General features: G+C 42.5%; 2 protein-coding genes across 8 annotated transcripts in view; one reads left to right on the forward strand and one right to left on the reverse strand.

Annotated features, from left to right (window-relative positions):
- Positions 1 to 14,489, forward strand: part of RNF34 (ring finger protein 34) — a 64,734-nt gene that overhangs the window by 26,967 nt on the left and 23,278 nt on the right. The window lies entirely within an intron of this gene.
- Positions 1 to 14,489, reverse strand: part of KDM2B (lysine demethylase 2B) — a 176,003-nt gene that overhangs the window by 10,004 nt on the left and 151,510 nt on the right. For all 5 annotated transcript variants that reach the window (XM_078848977.1, XM_073313300.2, XM_073313301.2 and 2 more), the window contains 5 exons: positions 11,755 to 11,898; positions 6,278 to 6,365; positions 5,369 to 5,637; positions 4,034 to 4,072; positions 940 to 1,613 (listed from right to left, as the gene is read on the reverse strand). In XM_078848977.1, the coding sequence (XP_078705103.1) occupies positions 940 to 1,613; positions 4,034 to 4,072; positions 5,369 to 5,637; positions 6,278 to 6,365; positions 11,755 to 11,898 (1,214 nt within the window). The remainder of the gene's footprint in view (positions 1 to 939; positions 1,614 to 4,033; positions 4,073 to 5,368; positions 5,638 to 6,277; positions 6,366 to 11,754; positions 11,899 to 14,489) is intronic.

Genomic DNA, 14,489 nt, shown 5'->3' on the forward strand with positions numbered 1-14,489 from the left:
GGAGTTATCAGTTTGTCAATTATCCTATTCATTACTGGGTAGTGCCATGAAAGAGTCTGTTATCTGCCTGTCTGGGTAAATATTAGAGTTTTGATACAACTGAGCAGCCAGCCAAGAGGATGCTTTATTGGAAGTTCAGCCAAGTGTATAAACATGGCTATGAGATTCATAATATACATTATAGCTTATTGTTGGGTTACGGTCATTGACCTATTGAGTCAATTTATATAAGAGGCCCAAAGAGACACACCATAAATGACAATAAAACAATTAGCATGGAAAATACACTCAGATATTCTACTAATGAAACTGCTGTTAAAAAGCAGAGGGTTGAGAATACAACAAACAAGTTCTTTCCCACATGTGCCCTGTATATGCAAAGATGATCTTAGAACAGCTTGAAGCACCTCTTAAATCAGTGATCAGGGGGCAAAGGGATATCTTGTCTGAATCTCAGGAGGCATTTAATAACTGGATGGAGGAAAGACTCAAGTTAATGGCAGCCAGGCAAGCACCTAATGATGTCCAGATTCAGGAACCTCTACTTCCTATACTAGTACACTGCTCTCTCTGCTGTTGTCTAACTAGAGGATTTTGGAATACAGTTGGCATGAGAGATGTTATGTGGTTGTGTGTTTACCAGCCTTGTAGGTGATCTCGAGTTCTCAAGAAAAAGCAGAACAGCTCCTGCACAAACACACCTCACCTAGAAATATTTACACTATTTTTGATTGAACTGCATTTTGTTAAAGGCCAGCATTTGTGGTCATACCCTCACTCCATGTGAACTGAGGAGAGCATCATCTTCCCCTAAAACTTCACACATGCTTAAATCCCCTTCAGGAAGAAGAGAAATTAGTAAGTGCTGATTATCCTATACCTCCATGCATCACATCATGAAGTAAGATAAAACCAGCATCATCCCCCTCAGCTCCTTACCATCTGTTCCAGGTCTTACAAACTCTCATACAGATGCACAAGTCGCTATGACTGAGGTAGCTAAAGACAGCCATCCAGACTTCCCTTTGCATCACATGGGCTGCCCCATCATCTAGGGGGAGTGAGTCCGGAGGAGGGCTGATGGGGGGTGGCCTGATTACATGGCGTTCCATCTGAATGCATTTGGGAGGAGAGAGTGAAGGTGGTGGCCGAGTAATCACCCTAGGTGTGCTTCGCAGGCTTGGCACAAGCTGGTGCCTCAGCTCCCTGGGAGTCCCATTTAACCCTTTGCTGAACCTGTGGAGTCTCTCACTATTGCACAGAGCACGTTTGGGCTCCTCATTCTCGCTCTCTGGCTCAGATTTGATGGGTTGGTGGTTCTCGTTGGCAAGGCTGTTCTCGGTTTTTTGGATCTCCTGATTGAGCTCCTTGCTGAGCTCTTTGCTCAGTTCTTTATTTGGAAGCCGCCTTTTCCGCCTCATCTTTATCTTCTTCTTGTCCCTGGGCTCAGCACTTTCGGTGCTGGGGCCCGCAGTGGGAGAGCTCGACCGCGACTGGTCACTCTCCTTGGATTTTGGAGGTGCTTCTGGCAGATCCTCCTCAGGTTCCTGTTTAAAACGCCGCAGGGGTTTGGCCATGGCAGGTCGGTCATCTGTAGCCTTCCATGATCGCCTCTGAAAAGGAAGAGTTTGAGGCTTAGTAGAGCTGATAATTAACGAGTTCGTGTCACAGGGCCTGCAAACAGCACCTTGTGCAAGAGGACATGCTTCCCAGCTGCCTGCATAGAGGGCAATAGGGTAAAGGACCACATCCAAACATTCTCCCGACTACAGTGGAACGTTAATAACTGGTGGCACCACACCTAAGACGGTATTTTAAAGAGGCATTGTATATTAAAAATCGTAAGTTCACGAGCAACCCTAAGGACTCCCGGGGACTGTTTTATATTTAACATGGATATTCCTAAAACATCCGGACAATCTAATTTTTAAGGATCTGCTGGTAGCACAGAAAGTGAGCGCCAGTTAAACAATTAATATATGCAGCAGGTAACACCACAATGTAAACAAATGCTCTCTTCCTCAGGAGATCTCTGTTGGGTAGGAGAAAACTGTCTCAGGACACTGTGGTTCAGAAAGTAAATTTCCCATTTTAAAAAACAGCCACTGTATTTCCTGAGATGCACTCAAGACCAATGGTTTTACTCACCCAAGCAGCAACGCAGGCTAAGAACACTGGGTTCATTTGATTTAGCAAGTTTTGGAACATTCTGTATTGCAATTACTAAGCCATATTCCTGGCATACTGCTATTCTGCCACTTGCTGCTGGATCCTTGAGTGGTAGCTACCCCTTTATGTCCCAAGGAGTGCACTTCATTGTCTCAGTCTCTCTCCAGCATAGTGTGTATATATACAAATGGGTGATCCTACTGACAGCCTTGATACACTGCTAGTCTGAGGAGACCTGAAGTTCACAGAAACTTTGACTGAAAGTGGGGCTGTGGAGGCGTCAGCTGGAACCTTCCTCCCTGATCCAGTCACTTTTCGTAAGCAGGAATCAAACATGACTTGTCTACTTTAATCAAATCCCACACTGATGTATGTGGGACACAGTTGCAAGAGATGTGCAATACCATGCCAAAAAAGGGGAAGATTTCGGGTCTAATCTGATCACTACAAGCAAGAGAGAAGTCAACAGTTGTTAAAACTAAAATGAAATGGCACTGTAGGAAACAGGGATGGGGTTGGCAAAAGGAGGTGTGACACTATCAACACACTGATTGTTATGCCAGAATTTCTATGCTGCTGCAATAAACTGTATGGATCTAATAAAAGGACATGCTCCTAGCTTTTAAATGGGGATGTATCATTCATGCACAGTTTGGGGTTTTTTTTGGAGCTTTAACCAAAGCTACAAGGGACTGGACTAAGGGAATTAAGATTACAGAGGGATTAGCGAAAGATGATCAACTCCTCCTTTTTTACATTTATTACAGGAGAACGAGAAGTTACTGAAAGTTAGTGACAGGTAATTTAGATTAATTAAATGGAAACTTCTTCACACGATAGTCACCTTATGTCATTCTCCATCCTAGGATATCAGAGAGTCAGAAACTAGGAGCTGGATAATTTAATGACCTACAACATTTCTAATCATATGCTAGTGTATAAAAGGCAAACAGATCATCCCTCAAGCCATCAAGGTCACCATCAAAGTCAGGACAGATTTTACCTCATGCACCATTACACAAATTAATTATGTTATTGGGTCTGGCAAGATTGGTGCATGTAGAGAGAGAGTAGAACATCAGTACAGAAAAGAGAATTTTACCCACTAGTCTTTGAAAATGACATAGCCTACGGGTCACAGGGCAGAAGTATTAAACCTTTGGATGCCCTGCTAAAGAGCCGACTTCCCCCTGCTTCCCTGTAGGGTGGCCGCGTATATGGGCCAAGACCTTTAGCCGGGAGCCCAGCCGCAGGCCCTAACGAGGGCAGGCTCAGCATAATCTGCTGAGACAAGTGGAACCAGCTGGGTTGCTGACTGGGAAGACATATAAACCCAGGGAAGAGCTCAGTGGGGGGAGGCTAGCCAGGCAGAAGGATAGGAGGGTCATGGCTCTGTCTCTGCTGGCTGGCACAAGCTTCAAAGGCCAGAGGACCCAGTGAGGGGTCGGAGCAGGGACTGGTGTTGGGGGAATTGGGACTGTACAGCCACTATAAATAAAAGAACACGGGTGAAGCACCTGCAAGAGGCGTCTGAGACCCTTTCTTTTGCCAGCCTAAGCACAGGGCGCAGGGACAAGGGGAAGGAAACTTGTGCCGCCCTGTGACACTGTTTTAACAGCATTTTAGTAGAGGATTGTACAATAGGAAATATTTAAAAAAAAAAAAAATCAACTAATCTCAGGTGGAAACCTCTGTGTGAATCCAGAAAGAGGATGTTTTCTGATTCTGAGATGCAAATATGCAGTAAAAATGGTAGCAAAGACACTGCAATGGGATTGCTAAAGAAACTGAACCACAATGCAGCTCACAGAACACAAGAGGGGAAAAAAGTGGAAGCACACAAATTAAAGAGGTGTCAAAGTACCTTTTTCCTGAAGAGTTTCTCTTCTTTACCAAGTTTTAGCTGTTTCAGGAAAGAAAAGAAAACAAATAGTTTATTTTTTGTGTAGGTATCTAGTAAAAATTCATACTATACCAATTTTCTTCAATTAATAGCTGGTTCGGTGAATGGTTACAGCAAAGCATAATGAAGCAGGCAAATTAACCCACTATACAATAATCAAGCCACACTTTGTTTCTTGCCTTTCTGAATACTAATGGTTTGTGGTTTTCAATGGCTGAAGTCCATCAATGAACATTTAACATCTCCCCATAATCTCCTCCCCAGTGTACTGTGGTGTCACTCTACAGAACCATCAAAGTGTCCCACATTCTGGAGGCATGTAGGAAACACATACCAGCATCCTCTACTAAGTCAAATAGTTTTTAGTGCCCATAAAGGCAAGCAGATAACAGCACTGGCTAGAGAATAACAGCACTGGCTAGAGACCAAACACATGCGGACTGCCACTGTGCATGCAGCCCCCCTACTCTGCCTCTGCAACTTCAATCACTACCTGTATCACCTCTATTTCAAATCTTGGGCTGTTTACCGTAGTGAATTTATGTGTACTACAAAACTAGCACAAAAACTCCCACTAAACACAACTGAAATCACCACACGTTTACTCATGACCGAAGTTAAAGCCAGGTCCCCCCTTTTCACTTCCATAGACAAGCTACTCTGCAATCCCTAGACGTTAAATTAAACTAAAGCATTTGAATGCTTTCTGGCCCAAATAAACTGTGCAAGTCAGATTTTAAAAAGTTACCCAAATTGCAGCTGAAAGCTATAGATAGATTCCTCCTGCTCTCTGTAAGTTGTTGAGAATATTATCTCAGATGCTGTAAGGATCAGTTACTTAGTGAAGTATGACTACTGCTTATGTAGTTATGGCTAGTTAGAGAAAGCTATTGAGTGCCACCCAGTGGCTAGAGATGAAAAGGGTTGACTGAAACTATTTTTGACCACTCCCCATTTAAAAAAAAAAATAATAATCCTACAGTGCGGCTCACTTAGTTCAGAATTTCTTTTTTAAAGTAAATAGCCAGTTCTTTGCCCTGTGTTCTCTGTCCCTGAATAAAAAAAGTAAAGTAAAGTAAAGTTCAGGTGGATAAACTTTACTGTTCTGCTTGATGGATAATTTTCAAAAAGAAATGTAAAGTACTATGTAATTTCCTTTGTAACTATCACTTGCTGGAATTCAAGAGACTCAAAGGAAAGCTCAAAGCAGAAGTGCAAGAGACATCAGCCCCTGACCCACAACAAGTGCCCGTGTGTGTGCGCACATTAAGGAAATGAGGTTCTATCCTCTCATACCCGTTTTCTCATAGCAGGTTCTTGGGGTTTCTCAAATTTTCTTTTCCTTCGCATATGCGCATCATCTGACTTTCTCCTCAAAATAGAATCAACAGGCGTTTTTTTGGAATGTTCATCAGATTTCCGCCTGGGGGTTTCTTCACATTCCCCTTTCCGTTTTGCTACATCTGTTACTTCCTTATTATCTCTGTTCATCTTCTGTTCCTTAAGCAGTGAGCCTGGGAGATTCGACGCATATTTGAATCCTGGTCCACGCTTTTGCTTGTACGCCAAAGAGAGAGAAAACACAAACAAACTTTATATCTTATGTCTTTTTTTTGCTGTTTACAATGCATTTCATCTGAAGCTTGTCTGGTTACAAGCAGTTGATTAAACACTAAGTGGCTATTCACAAGCAGTCAGTGTGGTAAAGAATTTTAACCTCTAAGGAGTTTTTCCTATTTGTAACATACCTTCTACCTCCATCTCAGATAATAAAGAATATAATATTTCACTAGTTGTAAGGGACATTTCAGATTTTGTTTAATACAGATTTACAAAATTTAAAAAAACAACAGCTTTTAGTTTGGATTTAAACATCCCTCCTCTGCAGGATTTCCTACAATGTTTTGGTTACAGTCTGTCAGTGCATAGAATCCTAAAGTGAAAATGACTGCAAACAAGAGGAGTGCTGACTAATTTCTTTTCTTTGTCTCAGCTGAATGACGTACAATAAGGAAAAGCAGAGAAGATTTTTAAATAGTCTCAAGTTATTTGACAATGTGTCTCTTTGTTTACTACATGGATTTTTAGACTAACAGTGCTTTTGTTTCATAGCCATAACAAGACAGCAAAAATAGATCTGGATGTTAGAGAGAATACACCAGATTTAGTGTCTCATGCTTATGTCATATATTCCAGTGAAACTCACTTTCCCAGTTTTCCCTGCATGGTTGCACTTTGGACATTCCCAGCAGTTCGGTAGTTCATCGTTAACCACACCATCTGATTCCTTCACCTAGAGGGAAAGAGGCATAACCCGTTTGCAATTAATAGTGTTAAGTGGCAGTGCAAGTCCACATACAGATTATTGTCATCTCAAAGTAGTCATTACAATAGCAGGGGACAGACTTTTTGCACTGCTATCCTGTATCGCAGATCAGTTGTTTCTCTTCCAGTGGCTCTAGGATAGATGCACTAAAGGAACAGCACTACCTTGTTGGCACTATGACATGCATACTCCCAACCCTGTAAGTTTACTCACCAAACACCACCAACAAAACAAAAACCAAAATCAAAAACAGACTGGCCAGTTTGGTACTTGAGATGGATTTTAAATTTTGGCTTGTTGGCTGAGATCAGGAGTATTCCCTGTTTAATAGTTGACGCATTCTCTATTAAGATACCATATCCTGTACTTGTAGAGAAATGGGCTGTCCAGTTGCCTAATCTAAGACTGTCCCCTCCTTCATCTCCAATTTACAATACACTCTTTCACTCATTTCCCTCCAGTGGGCTGGCAAGAAGATCAGCCTTTTAATAATAAAATAAATAAATAATCAATCACCCAGCTCTTATACAGCGCTTTTTAATTGGAGGATCCCAAAGCACTTCACTAAGTAAGTCAATATCATTATCCTCATTTTACAGACACAAAGGTCTCCTTCCCATCCTCATTAACATGGAAAAGTGTTTTTAAAAGTGAGGATTTTTGTAATGTACTTAAGAGTGCTCCTTAAAATGTTAACCTCGACTCCATGCAGGAAAATAACCCCATGCCAGGCTGCAGCCCAAATACCAACAAAATGGAATTTGCCAGGTCAGTTACAGGGGACAGGCTGAAACTTTCATTCAAAGATATGGTGTGCCTAGCAATTTTATTTTATAGCCCCCTTGCCTTCAAAGTTAGCCATTTCTTCTTCATCAATTCAATAGGTAGTATACAGAGAAGAAAAGCTCATTCTATCCAGTTTATTAGTATTGTGTTTGTTTTTTAAAAAAGACAGTCTCCAAAACTGCATTAAGGGCTATATGGTATAATTATCAACATGGTCGTGCCCTGAAGAGCTAATGGGATAAAATTTTCATAAGCCCTTAATTCACTTTTGAAAGTGGGACTTAGGTGCTTTTGAAAATTGTACCTTTAGTCTTATTTTAGATATGGCACAGTGGAATTAAACAGTAGGGTCGGGATGGGGTGAGGAAAGACAAGGATTATGGTAGTGAGAGCACATGGCTACTCATTTATGGCATGTTCATACCTTGAGTCAATTACAAACTTAAAAAAAACTGTTAAAATTAGATTCACTTCTTGACATTGTGGAAGAAATGCATCTGAAGATTTATATTTATACGGAAAGCAAAGTAGCTTGTAAGGAGGACATTCAATACATTATGGCAGGTTGGAAGCAAGGCCAATAAGACATCAAGGCTAGAATTACCAGCAGGGTAAAGGACACGAGGGGGCTAAGTCTGAAATAGAGGCAAGGACAGTGCTATAAAGGGCCTGGAAGACTCATGCAGTCCAAAGAAAAGCTCCAAAAAAGAATTTATTGTAAGTCAGTGAAAAAGCTCATTCTTATTTGCATATTCTCCTGCAGTACTAAGAGGGCTACAGTGTGGAGCCTCTGAACCAGACAGACAGCGACTGCTCTAGTTTCCCTATCCAGTGAGAGTGATAAGTCAGTTGTTTTGTTTTTGAAGAGCCCTTTCAGTTTTAATAATCTCAAGCATTGTAAGCAAACAGGGGAGGAATTTTAAACGTTTTTATCTTGACTATCACTTAAACCTCCCTTCCCCCTTCACAGGTGTGGGACTGTGCCACGAGTTATATAGATCCTCCATCTTTAGGAAACAGCCCCTGGGGCAGTCCCAAGTCAGAAACAAGTTATTTCTTGGGCTGAATAGATCAAATTCTACCTAAAAGGAGACAAAGGCCATTAGGCCCCTTTGCGTGAAGTTTAAAGCACTGAATAGATGTGGGTAGTTGTAGGCAAACTAATGAGACACACAAAAACCTGCCACTGAATCTGTCAAAAACCAAGCAGCAGGTAGATGTCTAAACCACAGCTTGTAGCTCCTTCAGCACTGAATGTCCAGCAGGACGACAGCAATTCAAGGTATCTAAATGTGGAACTACACAACTATGCAGTTGTCCTATTAAAGGCTGTGGGAATCACAGTGTTTATCTGACCACATTAAGCAAAAGCCATGTGCCATGGCAGTGCTAGAATAAGAAGGGGGTGACACAAGTGGGGAATGAAGTGTACTGGCACAGCAGTGTTTGTATAGAGAAGGTCTTAGACTCCATGCATGCTTCTCTACCAGTGCACCTAATGCCATTCATCCTCTTGCACTCATTAGCAATAAATTCATTCACAAGGTTTGGAAAAAATAAGCTGCCCCAAGAACACATCTTGATGACGAAGAGACTAAAAGGAAAGAGGGAACACTCTTCTATTGAGAAAAAACTAAATGTGGTTCCTTAGAAATCTGAAAACACTGGAGGCTCCCAAATCCCTGGTGGGATAGTGTCCTTTTCGTCCTGTAAATAAATGTCACTAAGGCAGCCACCCTGAGTGGATCACCTACAGAAAAGGCATTGGAGGATACCACACTGCTACAGGTCACCAGGAATTCTGGGAGCTCCAGAGAAGCTGAGGAGATACACAAGTCTCCCAGGCCACACAACACTTTCTTAGGACAAGCTGTAAGGGGCCCCCCAAAAGCTCAGTTTGACATGGTGTTTCCGGCCAGGGATAGGGAAGGGAATCCTAGGGTGTGTTATCTGTTTTTACTTGCTAAAAACAAAACAAAAAACCTACACCTATTTTCCCAGGGCAGAACTGCAAATATCTCAAACTTTTCCATTTTCACAGACACTGGAAGTGATTCTTCTATGTTACCAAACCAGCACTTGGCTGGTTAGTCTCTGGTCATGAATATGCAGGACAGCAGTAGTACTTGCTTGAATTTCACAGGTCTGACCCACATCCTGCATAGCTAGCTTGCATGTCAGCAAGCCCCAAATTTGGTTTGGGGAAGTCAGTGCTTCAACTGTCACTAAACAGTGATTCTGTCCTGCAGGCCAAATCCTGAATAATGTTACTCTGTGTTGCTGGAGGGAAGGACAGAGGAAAATTTGGAGTAGTTTGGGCATGTGAGTTTGGTGTACTGCAATAGTGAAGCAGTGCTGCAGGTCAGGACTGACGTGCCCTGCAGGACAGACTACGCAGCTCCTTCCCCTGCTAACCACTAGCTCCACTCTTTTGCTAACACACTAAAGGCCTCATTTTCAGAAGTGCTGAGCAACTGCAGCCTGCCCTCCCCCACCCTCCTGTCTACAACAGGAGCTGTGGGTGCTGAGCACCTCTGAAAATTGTTCCATTCCTCACCCAGAGATTAAGGAGCTGAGAGATAATACAGACAGCATTATTCAGAGCATGGGGCTCTGGCCTTTTGGAACAGAAGTATTTTTCCCGTCACAGTGTGTCCCACAGGCACCAACTCTTGCCTTCTGGGAGTAGGGGATGTTGGAATACATTTTACTGTGGCAATACCAAAACAATTTTAACCATAAATTGGGATGACGATGATGAAGAGAATGGTTGAGTGACTCAAGCTGGAGAAATCGCTCCCAGGATCAGTTCTGGAATGGAGTGACTCAGAAGTCTCCCAGTCAAGTGGCTGCAAAAGCCCACACAGAGGGTGGGATTTTCAGATGTGCTCAGTATTGACCTAACTCTGCTCCCATTGAAGGGTATGGCCATTGATGTCAATGGGAGCAGAGTTCGGCTAACGCTGAGTACTTCGGAAGTATAAAACATACCTGCTGTGTTCCCTAGAGACTACCGGGACACAGACACTGCTGGGAAAGCTCAATGAGCTCGGAGCTAGCCTCTGCTGAACACAAGGTTTATGTCTGGACAAACACATGAACTGAGCTACCCATTTGTCCTTTCTGAGGTGTAGAAAGGTTGGTAGTAAGTGTGGGGATTGTGGTCTTAACTCATGTGAAACAGACTTTTCAATTTACAAATGTCAGAGTCTAGAAATACTTAGCTGAGATTTCATTGCCAGCTTCAACTCTGCTCTTGAATCACTGAACGCTCCAGCCATACACCCTCCACTGTCCTAAAGAAGCCATCTCTCTCTCCTTCTCACACACATACAGTCTTACATACTGCAAGAACACTCTAGTTAAAGGTGGGAGACAAACCTTCTCTGTACAGGCAAAGGACCACAACATCTCTCATACAGTCTCCTGACTTCATCCAAGTGGAAGATCCTGCCTCTACCCCAGTCACAGTGGGTATGTCTACACTGCAATAAAAGACCTGGGTGGCACAATCAAGGCTGGCCCAGGTCAGCTGGCTCAGAATCATGGGGCTTAAGCTATAAAATTGCAGTTTAGATGTTTGGGCTCAGGCTAGAGCCTGGGCTCTGAGACCCTGCAAGAGGAGAGATCTCAGAGCCTGAGCTCCAGCCCAGGCCCAAACATCTACATCACTATTTTTAGCCTTGCAGCATAAGCTCCACGAGCCTGAGTCAGCTGACCCAGACGCTGAGACTTTATGTCACAAGTTTTTTTTAATCACAGTGTAGACATGCGTAGTTTGCCCCGAGTCCCCATGCTCAACTCTAGGCCAGAGATCAACTTTGCCCACACTTACCTGCAACATATGGAACAGACAACTAAACCTTTACCCTACTCACCCTCACAAGTTGGGCCTAAGACCACCCTACACCCAATAAGGGCCAGGCGGGAACAGCATGCAGGCTGTACTATTTTACAACCAGACCATATTATTGTAATCCATCTAAACAGACAAATTCAGTTTCTTTCCTATAGTAGCTAGGTTGGCTGGGTGGGAGGCACACATTTACTACCATTTGTAAGGGGAGGAAGAGCTAGATGTTGGGTCAGCACTGGAATTTTCACTGTGTCTTTCCAGACTGACATTTAGGTTTATTTGAATCACAATGTTCTAATCTCCTAACTTCCAAATTGTTTTGTTTAAATAACTCCGAAGCTCTAAGAAAGTTCACAGGTTCATCTCCTCACCTCAGAGTTATTTACCTGGAAATAGCTAAGGAGAGGTATCTTTACTTATGTCAAATACTAAGGAGGTGGAAGGAATCTGAAAGCTCTTTTGGGAAAGCAGTGGTTTCCCTGTTCATTGGGGTTACTAGCTACTAAATGTCAAAGAGGATCCTCTTGAGTAATGCTCCTTATTTAGAGAGGGTTTTGGGCTCCCGAGCGGCCAACCTGCACCTTGCACCAGCTCTACATTCTCATACAGTTTTCACAAAAAAGCTTTCAAGCAGTTAGTTTTACTTTATTGATAACTGAAGGAAGTGACTGTCTCTATTTATTGCTACTGTCAGTGTCATTTCTCTGGACTCACCTTAAGGCATCCTGGGTGTATTATTTCATTACAAATGGAACATTCCATTAGCATGAGATTAAACTTGCCCTCCTCCTCTTCCACAGTGTCCTCCTTCCCAGCTTCTCCGCACACTAGACACACAGCGGTGTGAGGCAGCACTGGCTGTTTGCACAGATGAGAGAGAGAGATTAGGGCATAGGTAACATAATGGAGCAGACTATCAAAACATTTAATTTTACATTTGACTAATCTCAGAGCAGTTTGTGGTATGGGGTCCTTGATTCTATAAAGTACTGAGAGCCACCAACTCTAACTAATGAATGTAAGAAGCACTGAACGTCAATGGCAGGATGAGTGCTCCAGAGCAACAAATAGTGAATGATATACATTAGGGATGATCCTGGCCCGCTGTAATACCACTAAAGTCAATGGACAACCCGAGGGATGAATCCTGCCCACTTAACTACATCAGCACATATGCCTTGGTCTTGGTCTTAGAAATTTACAGTAAACAGATACAGAACCCTGCTTTTGAGTTAGTTTACGGTAACAGAGTGACATAGAAGAAAGAAGAGAAATTAGAACATCAAAAACACTGGTCTATTATACCTCATAACCTCCCTTGGCAGGTAGGCAGCAACGCTATTTTAGAGAAAGAGCAGAGGAAGGTTATGGGAATCAACCAAGGTCACAAAGCAAGTCCACAGCAAAACCAGGAACAGAACCCAAATCTCTCAACTCCCAGATCTAACCATGATTAATATCTATATCATAGTATCACCTACAGGCCACTATCAGGATTAGGATACCATTTTGTAGGCACTGTATAAGAACACAGGAGGTAAAGGGGTGAATTTCTAGCAATGGAGATATTCTTCCTTCCAGGCCAGATCTCAGTTAAGATGCTGCAATTCTCCACCTACTTTAGTTATTTCTCTTATCTTGGTATCAAAGTGCCAGAATGTCAGTCTAATTAGGAAACTGTCTTTGCACTAAAACACATACAAGCGTAACGCTGACCACCTTGGATGTCATCAGCAAGGAACAAACCTGGGACCTCTTGAGTTAAATGCATGAGCCTTTACTGCATGAGCTAAAAGACACCTCTCTCTTAGTCCAGGCTGTAGCAGACTCCATCTCTACAGCTGAGGAGGACAGAGTGCCACACCGAGCAGGTGGGAGTTACACAAGTACTTGGTTTGCTGCAATATGGTACAAGTCTTGTGACAAGGAGAGGAACAAAGACATTCAAAAGAAGCTGGTTATAATTATGTATCCATCCATTATATATCACTACTTATGTATTAACCACTCAAGAGCTGAGAACTGGCTTTCATGGCAAAGGATTTATTTTAGAAGTATATACAAATCCCAACAAACCATCATTGGATAACTACATTGACTGAAATCTGCAGATAGTCTGAAATCTCAGGCAGGATAAAATAAAATGAGTGACACTGAAGATACTACTGTTCAGCCTGCCCAATACATCAACTGTTAATATCTAAACTTTGGTAACCCTTCTAAACCTTACCATGTCAATAAATACTTAACTCTTATGCAGCACACTTCATCTTTAGAGAACTTTTCTAAAACATTAACTAACTAATCCTCAGACACACTGTGAGATTATCTCCAGTCTGCAGTTGGGGAAAACTGACAGAAGTTAAGTTCAAAGCCACAGAAGTTCTGCCTACTAGAAATTTTTTGTATTGCAAGCAGCTGCCATGCTTGTAACACACTATGTCTATGCACAAAAGTGTTTGCAAAAGCACAGACATTGTCAGCATTATTGTAATTGTTCTTGCTTGGGGCAAGGGTCTCCAGTTCTATATCCTGCCGCAGGTCACCCCACACCACTGAAATGCCCATGTTGACAAACTGCTAGTATTGCAGCTAAACCATTACAATTGGTCCTCCCAGCACAATGCCCCTGCATCACCTTGAAGAACCACTCTGTGCAACACACAACATCTCACATACTCATCTCCTCTCTTGTTCTGAGCTACTGCAGCTTCAGTCATTTCATGCAGATTAGTTTCCTGTTTTATGAAGTGCAGTACAGGTTCTCTTAAGGCTTGTAATGTTACCAAATACCTATGTTCTTTATACAATTGATATTTTTAAACTGGAAAGCAAAAATCTATTGAACAGCACTAGAACAAACTGTGGATTATTACTTCCACAAAGCCTCGCCTTGAGGACCTGTGCTGGAAACTGTGGGATATGTACCCACAATGTACTGCTATTGCAACAACCGAAGGACACACTGACCAAGTTTATATAAGGCAGGATGGCTAGTGGGAACACGAGGCACGGTTACAAACTACAATGGTTCAAAATGAACCATTTTAAACTGTAACCAGACAATTCTACAGGCCTTCTTTGCAAGGGAGAAGTGGAAATAAGATTCCCACTGGTACTAGCACCAATGGGCATCCTGACTCCCAATCATGTGATCAGACTATAGCTCTCTGACATAAAGTTGCTGAAATAGAACTGATCTAGGAAAAAATATTTTCCCATAGAATATAGGGAAAGATGCCCAGAACAGAATCCAGTTCCATGAAGGTCTGTGATCATTCTGGACACACACCTGAACTGGTCAGAGAGAGGGAAAATGGTTTTAGCATTGTTTTCCCCCCAAAGCAGGAGTGGCCCTGCTTTGTTTAGGACTACTCAGAAGAAATGGAGCATCCCTCAAGCAACTACTGGCTGACAGAAGAGTGCAACTTTGCTAACCGTCTCCTTCA

Source organism: Lepidochelys kempii, chromosome 15 (genome assembly GCF_965140285.1).
Source record: "Lepidochelys kempii isolate rLepKem1 chromosome 15, rLepKem1.hap1, whole genome shotgun sequence".
In the NCBI taxonomy this organism is placed as follows: Eukaryota; Metazoa; Chordata; order Testudines; family Cheloniidae; genus Lepidochelys; species Lepidochelys kempii.